Source organism: Simochromis diagramma, unplaced genomic scaffold (genome assembly GCF_900408965.1).
Source record: "Simochromis diagramma unplaced genomic scaffold, fSimDia1.1 OVJJ01000293.1, whole genome shotgun sequence".
NCBI classification, from domain to species: domain Eukaryota; kingdom Metazoa; phylum Chordata; class Actinopteri; order Cichliformes; family Cichlidae; genus Simochromis; species Simochromis diagramma.
Genome location: NW_024386801.1, coordinates 24,954,603 through 24,972,152, shown reverse-complemented (window position 1 = coordinate 24,972,152; position 17,550 = coordinate 24,954,603). Strand labels below are relative to the sequence as shown.

At 44.5% G+C, this 17,550-nt stretch overlaps 1 protein-coding gene across 1 annotated transcript; it reads right to left on the bottom strand.

Annotated features, from left to right (window-relative positions):
• Window positions 1-11: 11 nt before the first annotated feature.
• LOC120730380 (UDP-glucuronosyltransferase 2A1-like) lies at window positions 12-17,276 on the bottom strand. The gene is made up of 7 exons (XM_040026765.1): window positions 16,890-17,276; window positions 5,316-5,805; window positions 2,978-3,126; window positions 2,765-2,896; window positions 2,507-2,594; window positions 2,155-2,374; window positions 12-1,969 (listed from the first exon to the last, which is right to left on the bottom strand). Exons 1-7 carry the CDS (start codon window positions 17,145-17,147, stop codon window positions 1,690-1,692), a joined length of 1,617 nt encoding a protein of 538 aa, XP_039882699.1. The 5' UTR covers window positions 17,148-17,276; the 3' UTR covers window positions 12-1,689.
• Window positions 17,277-17,550: the final 274 nt, after the last annotated feature.

Sequence of the window (17,550 nt, the reverse complement as noted above, 5' to 3'; positions counted from 1 at the left end):
AAGTTACATTTGAGAACTGTTTAATGGAAGCTGACAACAACAAAGCTGTTTTAAACCATTAATCACATTTTTAAATAATGAACCATGATGCTTAACTGTGCAGCATCTTATTGTGCATTAGCAACATTACATGTTATACTCCAGACAGCGAGGCAGAAAAACACTTCAAATAAAATGATGTTAAATATGATATGAAAACATGTTACGACAAAAGTTAACGTGTTATTAAAATATAACAAATGAACATCCGAAAAACTGCAACTGAAGAGTGCGACGTGCATTATGAACGATGAATGCTGTTCACCCACCTACTTCTATAAAGGTTAAAATCTAAAATAAAACAGTAAATCATTTAGTTGTTTTCTTCTGCTAATCTGAAGTGCAATCTCTCCAGCATGTCCCGGGTCTACACTTGGGGGACTCCTCCCAGGAGAACAGAACACCTTACCCAGGAGGCGACAGCCTTGGATGTCTCCTTGTCATGTGGAGGAGCAGTGGTTCTACTGTGAACTCCTCCCAAAAGACTGAACTCCTCACCCTATCACGAAGGCACCGTCCACCTTTTGGAGAAAGCTTTCCACCACTTGTATCTGAAATCTCATTCTGATAGAGTAAACTTACATTTATGTTTTATCTGCCCAAATATGTAATGCAGAATAGAGTGTTGAGAAAAAAAATGCCACACTTATATCACACATTCCAATGGTAGAGATTTACACAATAGAGCTTGGAAGCAGGCTGGTGCACACTGACACCACTACCCAGAAAACAACTATGTAAATAATGGAGCTAGGGAGAGCTCTCTCGCTCTCTTCACTTCTATAGGCCTGACCGGAGGAGGAGAGGTGGTTGCCATGGTGATGTGGGAAGAGTCATCTCCTGTTACAAAGAGATGTCCAATAGGTGCAGAATATGAAATGTGAGCCAGATACTAGACTCAAACCAGATAAGGGGACCCAATTCTAAATCCCAGACTTTTTAACCAATCACATTAACATGCTTACTGCTTTCGTGTGTCATCCTTTGTCTCTCTGAGCCCTGAAAGGCAGAGGTCCATGGCTCTATGTAAAATAAACTTAAAATACCAGCGATTTAACAATTAATTTTTAAAAGTCATAATTTGAGCATTTTTTTCTCTCAAGAAAATAGAACACGACAATACATCCATCCACACACCAATAAACATAAAATTTAGAAAACAAAATGTGGTACCAGGAATTACTGCTGAGAGCACAATGAATTTGTGATTGGAAGCCAAGGCGTCAGAGGGGTTTGTAACACTACAAATAAAAATATAATTCACATGCCTCCTTTTGTCGTTCAGTGCGTGAAGTACACTGAACGGATTGGCTCGGAAAACCCCTGCAGAAAGTGAACTCATCTTTCATTGTAGCTGTTCACAGTCACACCTTTGACACAGCTTTGTGACCACAGCCACAAATTCATGGCAGATGGCAGACTGAATAAGAGGCATCACTCTACACTGATGAGACAGTTTGCTTTATTAGAAAATATAATTGAGAAGCTGCATTTGAGGACATCTCCTCTGAAGCAGAGAAGACAGTGCAGTCATGTGTTCTTAAAATGAAAGAAGAACCAAACCTGTGGAGTATGTCTGCATTTGTTCTTTTGGATGGTTAAAACCTCCAAACCTATTTATATATTACTCCAAAAATGTCAAATCTCTCTTCAGTCCTTCTTCTCTCTTCCTGCTCGCCGTCTGCACTGCCGCAGGATGTAGCGTATCCCCACCCACCACAAAGCAGCGACGGTCATCAAAGCGACCAGCAGGGCAGCACCGGTGTCCAAGCTGTGGTACTGGAACCAGTTCAGGTCGTATGATGCCAACCGCAGATGCCTAGCTCCACCATGTCGCATCACAAACTCCACCCAGAAGACGGCGGTACTCAGTGGCGTTACTGGCTGGTCGCGGTGCACCGCTGACAGACGCTGCATGTTGGTCCTGTAGCTGTGAATGGTGAACAAACAGGAAGTCATATGACAGTTTCACTGTTAAACAGTAGTGCACTTTTACTGTGAAGGAATCAGGTCAAAGACAGGAAATAAAATGTTATTAAACAGGTCCAATTGTACAAAGACTAAACTATTAACAGGAAATATACAAACACAATTCCACACTAAAATCACCTTTACCTTGGCTGGTTTGTAACGACGTGCAGCGCCTCTGCCAGCTCCTCAGCTGTCAGATGGTTGAAGTCCAGGACGATGGCGGTGCCGAGGCGGCTCATACGGGCGAGATTATCAGGCTGATCGCCAAACAGCGGCACGCCCACCAGAGGCACGCCGTGAAACACAGCTTCATACAGACCGTTAGTGCCGCCGTGTGTCACGAATGCCTTTGTCTTTGGGTGACCTGAGGACAAACAAATGCAGAGCTTTTATTGTGAAAGAACATCACAATCCACCTGAGGAAGTTAAAAAAAAAAAAAAGAGGCCCCATTGGGCTTTTGTTTCAAAATCCCATGACATCATGAATGAGTCATACCCAGCAGGTCGTTCTGAGGGATCCAATCAGAAATCTTCGTGTTTGGAGCCAATGCAGTTGGAGCCTCGCCACGGTAACGCCAAATCACCTGAAAGGTAGAAAACACTCCTCAAGTCAAAGATGAAACAAACCATCTGAGCTTCTTCTGCCTGCAGGTATTTTTTGATGATTAATCCAAAAAGTAATCAATGATGTAATCAATATCTGCTGACAGCCCAGTCCCTGATTGTTTGTCTGTGAGTAGGTGGAGCTTCTGACCTTCTGTGGGATCTGACCGAAGGCGGTGGCGATGATGTTAGCGTGCTGCATCGTCAGGTTGGTTACCATGGAGCCGAAGGAAGCCACAATTATGCCGGCATCACCTGAACTCTGCACAAATGCCTCCAGGTCCTGGAAGATGTGACATGATCATTACATCAACACTCACCTGTCCCATTTCAGAATAAAAGTGTGTGCAATCAGAGCTCACACCTCTGGCAGCTGATTGGCCGGTTTGCAGTGTAGACCGCCCACATATTTGAAGTTTGGTGGGGTCGGCCGTGGCGTCTCGATGTCCCAGAACGTCCTGATGAGCCACACGTCGGCCTTCCCCATAGTCTCACACACGCTGCTGGGAGTTCCTGTCCATACAGGAAAGAAGGGATATGACTTCAAAATAAAAGCTTGTAGTTGGATACTTTTATTTCCTAAATTTCACATTTAGTGGTGAGAAAAGGTGCTCAATTCCTGATTACCTTTTTTTTGTATGTTTGTCATATTTATCTGTTTCAGATCTTAAGAAAATTTTTAATATTAGACAAAGATAACACAAGTTAAAATGCAGTCTTTTAGTCTGGAAACGGTTATAAAGCATTTCTAAAGCTATGGAACTCCAGCGAACCACAGTGAGCACCATTATTCACAAATGGAGAAAACATGGAACAGTGGTGAACCTTTCTAGGACTGGCAGGCTGACCAATATTACCCCAACAGCACATGAAAGACTCATCCAAGAGGTCACAAAAGACCCAGGAACAACATCCAAAGAACTGCCGGCCTCATTTGTCTCAGTTAAGGTCAGTGTTCATCAGTGTTGGGGAGTATTGGAATACATGTACCGCCGTTACGTATTTAAAATACAAAATATGATTAACTGTATTCTGTTACAGTTACCATTTAAAAAGGTGGTATTTAGAATACAGTTACTTTGTTGAAATAAATGATTGACACTGCGGTATTTTCCTATTTCATATTGTCGCGGGTCAGGACTGTTTGGGTTTTGTTTGACAGCTATGTTCTATTGTTCCAGGCGGCAGCGCTACGGTTGCCATGGTTACAGGGCGACGCTCTCTCTCTCTGCAACTGTGTTTCCTGGGTGAGAGAGCACCTTTTTGTTGTTGTTGTTCTTGTGCTAAGCTAATAGGCAGAATGCTACAGGCATAGCTCTAAAGAATGTAGCTTCATGGGCAGTGTAGTCCGTGTTGCAGGGAAAATGGACTGCCATACACGTTATGTGTCTGTGAGCACGAGGAGGGAGAAAAAGGAGAGTGGAAAAGTACGAACTGTCACTGAGCAAAAAGAGCTGGAAGCATGTAAATATAATAATAACCACTGCAGCCAAGAAGAGTGCCTGATGAGCCCAGTTGTAAGTAAGCTATTAAGACTCGACTGTACACCGTGTTCGTGTTTTCCTCCGAAAACAATAAGTTCCGTTGGAGCAGCCTTTCAACGCCTCTCTCTGTCTCTCGCAAGCAAAGTTGACCCACACAACAAAGTAAAGCTATTTTTCGGCTACGAGCCGACAGGGACCCCGCCGTATTAGTCAGAGGTCCCTTTACTACAGTTCGGAGTCGCGGACCTTCAGTAATAGTAATAAATCACACAGCAATAGTACATTCATGTAGTTGTAAAAAGCATAATAATTTATTAAGTAATCCAAAGTATTCAGAATGTGATACTGTCATTGAGTAACGTAACGGAATACGTTACTGAATACATTTTGGGGCATGTATTCTGTAATCTGTAATGGAATACATTTTAAAAGTAACCTTCCCAACACTGGTGTTCATGACTCCACCATAAAAAAGACTGGGCAAAAATGGCCTGCATGGCGGAGTTCCAAGACGAAAACCACTGCAGTGCAAAAGGAACACAAAGGCTTGTGTCAGTTTTGGCAGAAAATATCTTGCTGATCCTCCAGAGTTTGGGACAATACTCTGTGAACTGATGGGACAAAAGTTTAACTTTTTGAAAAGTGTGTGTCCCAGTACATCTGACGTAAAAGTAACATGGCCTGTAAATGGTAAATGGCCTGTTTTTGTATAGCGCTTTACTTAGTCCCTAAGGACTTTGAAGTGGTCCAGTCAAGGTCCTGACCTGAATCCAATTGAGATGCTGTGGCATGACCTTACAAAGGTGGTTCATGCTTGAAAACCCTCCAATTTGGTTGAAATACAACAACTCTGGAAAGATGAGTGGACCAAAGTTCCTTCACAGCACTGTAAAAAGTTCATTGCCAGTTACTGCAAATGCAACCTGCTGCCCAAATGCAAAGAGAGCCCCGACCAGTTATTAGGTAATCTGGCAATCACATTTTCACACAGGGACATGTAGGTTTGGATTTTTCCCCCCTTAATAGAAAACACCTTCATTTAGAAACAGCATTTTGTGTTTCCTTGTGTTATCTTTGTCTAATATTTCAATTTGTTTGATGATCTGAAACATTTAAGAGTGACACACATACAAAAAAATAGTAAATCAGGAGGGGGACAAACACTTTTTCCCACCACTGTGTATCAGATAATGACATCATTATGATGTGACCTCTGACCTTTGATCTCACTATAGTATTTATTCACAGACAGCTTCCAGGCAAGTTCAGTTAGCGTGGATGATGCCACATATGTCACCATGTTGATCAGTCTCTCCGCGAACGTCATGCGGTCGTTGTATGGAAGAGGAGCTAATGGAACATAAGATGGTGGCAACGGGGCGTGGCCACAGTGTCGCTCCATAACACTGCCAAAGCTGAAGCGCAGCGAGAGGATGAGTGGCACGCCGAGCATGTCAGCCACCAGGTCGCCACACATTGCAAGGGGGTCTTGTAGGATAACATCAAAAGCACTGTCCTGCAGAGTCGCCATCAGCTGCTGGTTCTTCAGCACCCCATCACACTGCTGCCTCCCAAAGTCCAGGGTGCGGCCCATGAAATAGTTCATCTTCATGATCTTTTGCAGCGGTGAAGAGGTGTGTGACTCGTACATAGAGAACTGGATGAATTCGTGCATGGTGCCCACATATTCCTCCCTGCTATATGACACCTGCAAGTGAAAAAACACCTGATCAAGTTTATTGTTTAGTTACCGCCCAGTAATGGTGTGTAAACTGTCAGCCTGGAGATTAAAGACAAGATAAAATAAGTCATGAAACATGGAATAAAAGCCTCATGCGAGTGGTGTTTATGTTGATATACTGTGTTTGGTTTTGTGCATTATGAACAAACATCTCCACTTTGGCCTTTTCTGTCCAAAGGACCTTAATCCAGTGTCATGGTCTCGGACCTGTTGCCCAGTGGTCGGTGTATTTTGGGTTTTCAAATTAGGTTCAAACATCTTTAGAATTTTTCTTAAGTTTACATTTCATGTATTAGTCTACAACTTCTGTTATATCCTTTGTTGGTTGATTTTGGTATTTGTAGTAATCTTTTTGTGGTGAGAATAAGGCACGGCGGGACCACGGAGTATCATTCGGAGCCATCTTTATTTACATCTCACCACAACACACCCAAACCCCTGAGTCCCCGTGTTTTTAACTAGGCGGGCGTGATTAAGGATGCCGTGCAGGTGCGTCCGCCCTCCCTGCACGGCACCGCAGACCACGCCCCACCACACTTTTATTTTGAGTCCTACTAGTTTTTGCTCCTTTCTTGCTTATAGTAGTTTGCATTGTATTCCTGTTTTAGTTTGTTTGTTTTGCCTCTCTCTGTGTTCCCTTAGTATTTTGCCCTCCTCTGTCAAGTTGCTTGTATTAATTTCATTAAGGTGATTATGTTTTCGCTGTTTAATTATTACTTCCTGTTTAGAATTTGTGCTGCTTGTGCTTCACTTTTAGTTTTGCTTCCTTTGTCTCGTCTGCTCTGATTTGGTTCACCTGTGTCTTGTTCTCCACTTCCCCTAATCACCCACCTGTGTGCATATTGTCTCACTCTCCTTTTTTCAGAGTGTCAGTTCATCTCCCCTTCTTGTCTCTCAGCTCCAGTCGCTCCTAGTCCAAGTATTATTTCCCAGTTTACGGCTTTGAGTTTCATTTTGTGTTTTATATTCCACATTGTATTTTCCCTGCAGCAAAATGGCTCATTGTGAGTTTACCACAGCCTGCCTTACATGTCTGCATTTGGTTCCTCACACATCTCGCACTTTGCAATCTTGAAAGTATACTCTAACCATAAAACAGCCCCCGCAGATGCTATTCCAGAGGAGTTTGGAGAAAAGGTGGAAAGATTATTCAGGATTGCATTCACAAGTCCCTTGATTTAAAGATTCTATCAGTCGGGCTAAGAGGCATTGACGCCATCCTCAGGGACAACCCATGATTACTTCAGTTGCCTAGGATTTCTAAACACATTCTTGGTTTACACAAGAGAATTGATACGAGTCCCCTCACTGGCTCTGCATCGTCACTATTTCCACAGACTGGTTTTTCCTCACCTGGCCCTGCATCCTTTTTGGCAAGCCAGTGGTCAGAGGATGAGGAACCTTTCCCAGATCATCCCGCATCTGTGGTCAAGAAAGAACACTGCACTTGCCACACCACTTCCTTTCCACTGTAAGACTGCTCTTCTGCCTTGATGCCACTGCTCAGCTTTCCAAATGCACCACTGAACGACACAGGAAATCATTCCTGCCCGTGGCCATCTCTTGTACAACTCCTTTTTTTTTCTGCTCTTGCTCTTGACGAAGGCGGTCGCACTTTTCTCCTCTCCTCCTCTCCCTTAGCTTCCCTGCTTAGCCTCTTGTGTCCTTGTCTAGTCTTGTGTTTTTTGTATTACTTTTCCCTGGAACACTTTCTCACAGTCTGTTCTCTAAAACCTAAAAGAGGAATTATGGATTTGATCAACTGGTCCCTAAATGCAATTGACACCCCTTTCTCAATGAGAAGTTTGGGCTTGGGTGAGCCTGAGTGCTGAAGATATCTACCTATTCGGAACCATGGTAACAGGGTTCTTGCTGAGCTGGCTTGGCCCGGACTTATCGAAGAATTAAGGAAGCGGAACCGGCTGTTCAAATCCCCACAAGGCTGCCCGCTGGGATTGAAACGATGGGAAGAGGTGTGAGTTTCTCAAAATGGGCTCATTGAGTGCAGCACGGATAAGATCTTGGAGAGGCTTACGGCTGTCGTGAATACTCAGAATAAGATCTCTGACTGCAGACTAGATTACATCTTGGAAGGGCTCGCTCGGAATAACATCTCTGAGTGCAAGTTGGATTACATTTTGGGGAGGCTCACTGTGGTCGTGAGTTCACAGAATCGGCTCTTTGAGCACAAGAATGACAACATCACAGAGCGCAAGTTTGATAACATCATGGCGAAGCTCGCGGCTCTCCAACGGGAGATTGAGAGACCAGTGTTGGACTGTTAGAACTGCTTTGAAATTCATATGAACTGTTTGCACTAAAGTTAAAAGTTAAAAGCACCATCACTTCATGCGGATACCCTTTCGGCGCCAGCTGCGGTCTCAAGGCTGGAGCCGAACAAAAACACCCTGATAACGACTGTGTTTAGTCTGTTCCCCCCATTCTATGCAAGGCCACCTGGGTTGGCTGGAAGACTGTTTACTTAGCCTAGCAGGGCGAAGGACACTGTCTCAGCTGAACTCTGGACACGCACACACATACATATACACTGATACACACTCATCCCCCCTCCCTTTCTAAACGCCTTCGATGCTTGTTCCCTCCTGGGAACACGGCGGGTCTGAGTTTCTCTGATTCTGATTGCTGGAAACCCAAACAAAACACGCAAGAAGAGGCTCTAATATAAGTGTCCTGTTAATGTTGGTGGCGTCAGTTACACAATGGACCCAGAGCCAGCACAGCAGAGCCAGCAGTGCAGAGGCAGGAATGCATTTCTTAGTTGGACACCACTTCATAAGAAGAATGGGATGGGCGAAACTTCAGCATCTTCAATATACTATTGTTGTGTGATTTTTATTACTATTAATGAAGGCTAATGACGGCCACCAAGCTAACATTGTTAGCTGGTGTTAGTTGAGGTTAATTCATAGACTGCAGACTGTTAGGCCGTTTCTAAATACTCAAGTACGCGAGTCCGTAATTACGTTTTCGCTAGTCCGGACTTCACAGTTCATACGGGAGTCTGGACTTTCCGAGAACGCAGCGCGATCGTTCTACAATTGGAATGGCGGTGTACTTGATGACACCACAGCTCGTGAGTTTTTAATTGACATCCCCTCTTAATTTAACTGTGATTAATATTTGCAATATAAATGACACATGACATTAAAAAGAAAAAAAAATACACATGATGTAGTAGATTTCTTTAAGAAAAAAAAACATAGCCTAATTTTAAAAAGTATCTTAAGCACTTTGGCAAAATTCACTTTTATGTATCAGCTGTTTCATAATGTCTAATAAGCTTCATACAGTTAAGCACAATCACTTCCACAGGTGTAGACGCTGAAGCTGGACCAGGCGAGGATGAAGACGCTGAAACTGGACCAGGCGAGGATGAAGACGCTGAAACTGGACCAGGCGAGGATGAAGACTCTGCAGGTGCCGCAGGCTGGATGGCTCCCTCAGACCCTCCAGCGGAGACTATTACAAAGCCAGCAGGCATGGAGTCCTCTGGCAGACATGAAGGCAATGGGTGCTGTGCTGAGCACTGGCTCTGCCCAGACAGCGCTGACACAGAGTAGTTCTCTGGGGGCTGCTTAACCTTCAGGGGTCCAGAATCAGCTGGGGACTGAAACCTAGCCTCTGGGGAGGCCCTGGAGTGCAAAACTGTGCCCAAAGCAGCTAAAGTGCGAGAAACACCCTGGGTGGAAATTAGATTTTCTCCCTGCATGGAGTGAATGAGTGACACTGGAGCCTGGGCTACGGCAGACACTGGCGACACTGGAGCCTGGGCTACGGCAGACACTGGCGACACTGGAGCCTGGGCTACGGCAGACACTGGCGACACTGGAGCCTGGGCTACGGCAGACACTGGCGACACTGGAGCCTGGGCTACGGCAGACACTGGCGACACAGGAGACTGAGCTGAAGGTGGCTGCTGGGCAGCTAAACGATCTTGAGGGTGGGCAGCTAGCTGAGCCGAAGGCTGCTGAGCAGGTGAATAGCTGTTCACTTTCGTATCTGCCACACAAAACACAGCCCCGGAGTAAACAGTTCCACAGTCCAAAACAGGAAAAAGAGTCCTCACTCACCAGAGCCGGTGATTCAGAAGTCCGAACGTCCGGCTGTGGGTGGCGCGCCAGCGGCACGATCGTTGTTTCCTCGCCACAGACAGCTCCGACAGGCCGGGCAAAACCACATCCAGCGGGTCAGGCAGCGAGGCAGTAGTGGCTGAGAGAAGGTGTGGTGTGTTGTGGAGAAAGGCCTGCATGGTCGGGGGAAGCGATTCCAATAGCCATGGCAGGCCAGAAAAGAGCCGTTGTAGCTGGCTTTCAACGGCGCAGCGAAGCTCTTTCGGAGGGTTTTCCAGCCACAGCCCGAGGAGCATCTCCACATTGTAGGTAATGTCGTCCCAGAGCTCCTCGGACGGGTTTAATGCCGCTGGGTCCATGGTGGCTGGCTCGTACTGTCACAGGTTGCCGGGGCAAGCCGTGTGTGAATCATTTAGGACCCAAGATGCGGCAGCTCTGGTGCAAGTGAGTTTATTTAGCCAATGTAGATACAAACAGAGATGGCGAGGGTGAGCTTAAAACTAAGAAAACCTAAACTGGGAACATCTAAGGAAAAACAAACCTGAAATCTTGAGACAAGAAACCGAGATGCAGGGAGACGCCGAGAACATAGGGAAAACCCACACAGGACAACGGAGCGAGAAACGCAGACGAACCAGCCACGAGGACAAGGGAACACACACTATAAATACCACACACCAGTAATCAGGGGATGTGAAACAGGAGGGAAGCACACCTGGGTGAAATCACAACAGACGAGGCAGGGGAAACGTAAGCTGAACATACTCACATAAGACAAGGACCTTCAGAATAAAACAGGAAACTAACAGACACAGAGAACCAGACAAGACACTGAACTGAACAGACAGACTCACAAGCAGAGACAGTGACACCATAGACAGACAGAGGGAACACAGAGAAGTGGGAGCAGGCAGGCGCAAAACAAAACCCTAACGAATGGCAAACCGAACCCAAAGACATCACAGAATAAACAAGAACACAGAATATTATAAAGAAACACAAAACACTGAGTCGTCAGACTCAGGACCATGACAATATTAAGTAATCCAAAGTATTGTAACGGAATACGTTACAAATAACATTTTGTGCCATGTATTCTGTAATCTGTAGTGGAATACATTTAAAAGGCTCCTTCCCAACACTGCTTTCTGGAGGAAACCAGGTCTTGTTAGGTGAGACGGCATCCATCCCACTTTGGATGGAGCAGATTTCTAGAAGTCTGGCTACATGGCTATCCAGAGTTGGGACCAGGAAGCAGTCAGTACTATTGCCGCAGCAGTTTGGATTAACTGAAGGCTTTTCAGGGAGTTTTTAGGACATCGCGATAATAATGAATTACAGTAGTCCAGCCTGGAAGTAATAAATGCATGAACTAGGTTTTCAGCATCACTCTGACACAGGATATTTCTTATTTTAGAGATATTGCGTAAATGGAAGAAAGCAGTCCTACATATTTATTTAATATGTGCATTGAAGAACATGTCCTGGTCAAAAATGACTCCAAGATTCTTCACAGTGTTACTAGAGGCCAAGGTAATGCCATCCACCACTGGGTTTTTGGGGAAAAATTGAAGACTAATGAATCTGTAAATAAATAAACTGTTGTGTTGGGTGTATTACAGAAGCGATTTCATTCTCTGTGCTAGCTAATGCAAATGGTCACATAAACCTTTCTGTTTTCAAGTGAGTAATAAATAAATCAGCTATTGCTGACTCAGCTGGTATTAATTGTGTTCTTGTATGTATTAACATTGAGACTGGTGAATTGTATATAGAGGTTATCTTTTGGGTTAAAAAAGCCTTCTGATGTCAGAATTGAGTTGAGTGTTTCACTCTCCAATAATGAATTACCTGAGCTTATTTTTTCTACCTCTGCTCATTTAAAGTCTGAGCTCTGTTTCTGAGTTAGCAAACATGATAACGGCTTCACCTGAATTAGGTGCTTCAAAGACTGTTTCTGCTAAAGCCAAGCCATTATTGTTTGAGCCTATAGGGGCTAAAACTGTTAAAGTTTTTGAGAAATGAATAATAACATACCCGAGTCTCATCAGCAACTGCTCATTGTGTGTCTCAGTCAGCTCATTCTAAGCCCATTGGTGATATTCCTAAGCAAGCCCTAGCAGAGCACTGCTTATTATGCTCCTGAGCCTGGATTCCCAGAGACTGTTTACTCTTCACTGTTCACTGCCTACATTCCTAAGACTGTTAGTAGGGCATATGTGCAGGTCCTTCCAGACAATATTTATGTATCACAACTTGCACTCTTAGAGACTGATGATCTACCCGGGGCCTCCCCTGAGTATGAGAACCCTACACCCATCCTCACTCCCTGAATGGGGGTGGCTAGGGTCCAGCTTGTTCCTGCACCCAATTTTTTTTTCCCAGGGTGGGGGCAGGTGGGTCCCAGCTGCAGCGTCAGTCTCTAAGGAGATCTGCATGTTCTGCAGCGCTGCCATAGCCTCCACAGTCAGCTATGAGTCCAGTCCTAGCCTACGCAACCTTCACTTGCATCGGCTGGGGCTGGCATCAGCTTTTTGCGTCCCCCGAGTCTTCAATATCCCTGGCTCCTCAGCAGAACCTATCGGTCCCATGCCACCTAAGTCAAAGGTTCCCGCTCTGCCTGAGAGTGCAGGGCCTGAGCCAGAATTCAATGTCCCATGGCATTTGAGTCACAGAGGGGTCCTCACCGTCACTGTCATAGGTGGATTCACAGGGGACATAAGTTTAACACAGAAGGGAAACCCTTCTGACGGGAAGAGCAGTGGAGCAGCCAAGGGAAGTAGTAAACATAAACATGAGTTGCTAAAACTATAATTTATTTTTAAAGAAAGCACTAAAATACTCTGGCCAGGCAGGAACATGAAGTTAAAAACATTAAAAGTAATTAAAACTATACAGCCAAAATGCAATGGCCTCAGCCATGGAGGTCAAGTCCCATAAAAATTCAAACGGTGCAGAAACCAACAGGATGGTCGCCGTCCTGTCTGCCTCTTCATTCTGGTGCCAACTAGAAAAAGGAGAGAGGGCCAGCGGCAGTCACCATTCTTAGATTCCACTGGAGGTTCGTCTTAGACGGGATGGAGCGGGACTTACCCTGGATGGGCAGAGCTCCTAACTCCGCCCACCACTGTGTTGTGCTTCACACGCGTAGCCATAATTTCGCCGTCCCGGGGACATAAGGCACCATCCCGCTGCCTCTCAATCCCCTGCCGTGGGCCTCTCTTGGCGAGGAGCTACCTCCCGTCAACACCAACACAGACCTCTCCGCTCAGCCCCGATCACTCTCTCCAGTGCGCGGTCGTCTGCGATCTCCGGTCTCGTTCTCCTTTGCCGCACGCCTCGGCCTGCTGCCTATAGCCGGGCCTCTGTGCCGCTCTGCGCGGCCGTCGCCCACACCGGTTACCACACCATGTCTCTCCTCCTCTTCCCCTCTCACGCTCTCTCTTATTAAATAGCTATCTCCAACCCCAGGTGTGCCAGGTTAATGATCAGGAAGGGGGCGGTGGAATGGGCATCCCCCCGGAACAAATCACATAACACAACATAAGCATGCAAAAACCCAATACAATAAAACACTACACGCTAAAAATATCAAAGAATAAAACTCATCACTACATGCAAGCAAATAAAAATATCAACTTAAACTTTGTCCATTCCACCCTGTGACACCACCATCAGTGTCCAGCCAAGCCACCAATAGTGCTCGGTCACCTTCACTGATGGCGGCCTCCAGAGCTGTCCTGTTTCCTCCCACATTGATGCTGGCCCCAGGCCAAACCACCAGAGGTGGTCCACCTTTGCTAGCCACCTCCTTGCTGATCAGTGAAACTTCATGACTGGTTTCCCGGACAATTCTCTTTTCTCTAAACTCCTCTGTGATAGTGCCTGGGTCCATTTTATGGTTAGAGTATACCGTCACAAATTGCAAAGGGTGATGTGTGTTAAGAACCAAATGCAGACATGTAAGGCAGGCTGTGGTAAACTCACAACGAGCCATTTGGCTGTAGGGAAAAATACAATGTAGAATATAAAGCACAAAACGAAACTCAAAGCCGTAAACTGGGAAGTGATACTTGGGCAAGGAGGGACTGGAGCTGAGAGACAAAAAGGGAAAATGAACTGACACTCTGACAAAAGGAGAGTGAGACAATAGCTGTGTCCCAAAACGTCGGCTGCATCCTTCGGAGGCGGCATTTGAAGGCCGATTACGTCACAGCCAGGCGACGAAGGCTGACCCAATTCGTCGACTCCTTCAAATGCGTCCTTAATTTCCCCGAATTTGAAGGATGGGTCGGGTGTGTCCTTCGTGGCCCGCCATAGCCCAGCCAATTCCAGTTTCCAACAATGGCGGCCGCTACTAAGTTTTAATATTACTCTTATTACTCTTTCTGGGTCACAAAATAAACTTTTAACATATTTTCAGGTGAGAAAGTAGCTGTGTAAACTTTAAATATCTGCTTGGTTTATCAAGACATCACATATTTGTAAAAGTGCTCCGACGTCTGTTACCCACCCGCTCGATAGCTAGCCAGGGGGTTCAATAGTCACTCGACCCGGCGAGAGCAGCGGACTCCTGGCTTCATCGTTTTCAGACCCCCGCTGTCTTTCGCTACTCAGGTTAAACATGATATATAAGTCACTCAGATAACTTAAAAATGTAATTGTTTTCCTTTTTCGGTGTTTTATTTGTTCCAGAGTAAATCAGTTTGGCTGAGATCAAAGTTGTTATCTTAGATTAGATTAAATAAAACTTTATTAATCCATTGGGTTCCTCCAGGATTTTCACACAGCTGAATAAACGTCAAACAGAAAACTGATTAAACAGAAGTGTGAGACGGTCGAGAATTTATGCCAGTGTCCTGTTATATTTTAGATAGTAAGGAGCAGACGGCTGAGTTTATTAAACTCCACCGAGACAGCTGTGACGCAAATCTGAAGGCTAGACTGTCCCATTTTACAGCCTCGCAGTTCCGGCTTTCTTGGTCTTCGAAGGACCCGGCCCACGTAGACCGCGAAGGCCGCGTCCTCCAAAGGATGCAGCCTACGTTTTGGGACACAGCTAATACACATACAGGTGGGTGATTAGGGGAAGTGGAGACCGCTGTGGAGAACATGACACAGGTGAACCAAATCAGAGCAGACAAGACAAAAGAAGCAAAACTAAAAGCAAAGCACAAGGAGCACAAATTCTCTCAAAGTAAAACAGGAAGTAATAATTAAACAGAGAAAACACAATCACCTTAATGAAATTAATACAAGCAACTTGACAGAGGAGGGCAACATACTAAGGGAACACAGAGAGTGGCAAAACATTAACTAAACATGGGGAACACAGGGAAGGCAGGACAAACTAAAACAGGAATACAATGCAAACTACTATAAGCAAGAAAGGAGCAAAAACTAGTAGGACTCTAAATAAAAGATTACTACAAATACCAAAATCAACCAACAAAGGATATAACAGAAGTTGTAGACTAATACATGAAATGTAAACTTAAGTAAACAATTTAACAGAACTTTAAAACCCAAAAACACAGAATGCTGGGCAGCAGGTTGCAGACCATGACATCCAGCAGCCTTGTGGTTTGTCCAGATGCAGCTTTGCAACCATAAATCATGCTGCAATGTTCTTTTCAGAGAGAAGATGATTTCTCCTGAAATCCCTTCAGCCATATTTGTTCAGTGTGTTTCAAATTGTGCTGTTGTGATGGCATCAGCCACACATGGGTAAATCAGTCCAATTGTTCACTTTATTAGTTTGGTTTGCAGTTTTTTTTCCATTAATATAATTCATTAATCATTTTATTTAAACCGAACACTGATTTTATGAGGCGCACGCATAATAGCATTGTGTGGTTTTTCTAAAAATGTTTTCTGTTATATTAATTATGTTTCTCTTTCTTTGAGTTACCTGGTTTTGGGCAGTGGCTGTTTCCTGTCTGGGCAAAAGGCGTGGCTGAGGACCCTGAGAACAAAATGCCTGCTCAGCAGGGCCAACTTTGTGCTTATCAGGAACAGGGGTGTTTTAGGTTTACTTATGTTATTCTGTGCTTAGTTAATATTAGTGTGTGTTTTTATTTTCCCCTATTGTGTGTAAATGGTTTGGCCAAACCACTATAAAAGCTACCCTCTTGTCTTTGTATCTAGGTCAGTTTGTGAGTTAAGTTGTGTCCACTTTGTTTGTTTAAGTTTCTAGAAATTACTTTTTGTGGAGTTATATTTAGTTGGCCTCTTTTATGGGCCTGCTAGTTATGTTTTTGAATTTTGTCTTTTGAACTTTTTTGAGGGTTAAAATGAAGAAAACCCTTTTTGAAGACATTTTTTCCTGTGTCCTCTATGCTTTGGCTGCTTGGTCCCTCAAAGCTGTCATGAACTTACACTTTTAACCTGCTTCTCACGGGACTGTAAACACACAGTGGGCTAAAGTTTTAACAAAAAACAGGTACCAGCATATTACAGGAAAAATTCATACAATTATTAGGAATAATTAAGATTGGGACTTCTGCAATATCACAAATATTCAAAGCCTCTAGGAAAATTGCCATCAGAAAAATAATGAAATCAAAACTTAAACCAAGACTCCAAATATTAACAGACCTCAGCACTGTGACACCACAGAGTGGAATAGAGAAAAGATAACAATAAATATCTAAAATTGATGCAGAAAGCCTGAGTGCATCAACACATTATTTTTCACTTGAAATTGACCCTGTGATGCTGAGTTAGATACGCAGTTAATAAAATTAATGAATGGATGTTATCTGAGAAAAAACATGATTTCTTCCAGACAAAGAAAGTGAAAGTGTCTGATGATCAAACTTTTCATGGGAGGTACTACAAACCCTTAACTAATGTGTAGCAATGTTCAAAGGACACTAATATCCAAGGAAGTGATTGTCAGTGATTGTCAGGGATCTTCTTTGGGTGACTACAAACACGCTGTATAAACGGCAGTGTTACCTTGAAGACCAGGAAGTTGAACTTGGCAGCGTCGCGGCTGTTGTTGTAGTTGACAGACGGCGATGCATTGGGCACTAAGATGGTGACAGAATGATTCCTCTTCACCAGCTCCTCTATGATGGTCCGCATGTTCAACCAATGGCTGAACTCTCCCGGAAATGCCAGAACATGGCCACCATGTACTGTGGAGACGGGATGAAGGAGCAGGAGGGTGAGGGGAAGAAGAAGAAGAGGAAGAGACGTGGAAACCTGCATCATGTGTGAAACAACAAAAAGATCCTGAGTTTGTGAGCAAATCCAGTCAGACTGAAACTGCAGGTCCAGAGTCCAATCTGCTCAGAGGTCAGCTACAGGTGAGAGCTCTGATTGGATGACAACACAAAGCCTGAGGCAAACACAGAAACCTGTTTATTCATTGTCCTGCTGGACCTCACTCACAGTTTCTCAAGTTTTCTCATTTCTTAGAGGTTCATCAGAGTCAGTGCTCAGTTCAGATAACATTTTTTACAGCAGGTGACTTTAACCACAGACTCAGAACTGCAATTTTTTCATTATCAGACTTAGTCTGTGAAAATATAAATAAAGCCACCCACGGTAACTGTGTTTGCTGAAAACCCTCTGCAGTGTGACTGACTCTAAGTAACATTTACATTTAGAGTAG

Excerpts from the sequence above, each read along its gene's own strand:
- LOC120730380 (XM_040026765.1), bottom strand. The coding sequence starts at position 17,147 with ATGATGCAGGTTTCCACGTCTCTTCCTCTTCTTCTTCTTCCCCTCACC. Across the intron at positions 2,595-2,764 it reads TCGGTCAGATCCCACAGAAG|GTGATTTGGCGTTACCGTGG; the intron begins GTCAGAAGCTCC and ends TCTACCTTTCAG. Across the intron at positions 2,375-2,506 it reads CCCTCAGAACGACCTGCTGG|GTCACCCAAAGACAAAGGCA; the intron begins GTATGACTCATT and ends GTTTGTCCTCAG.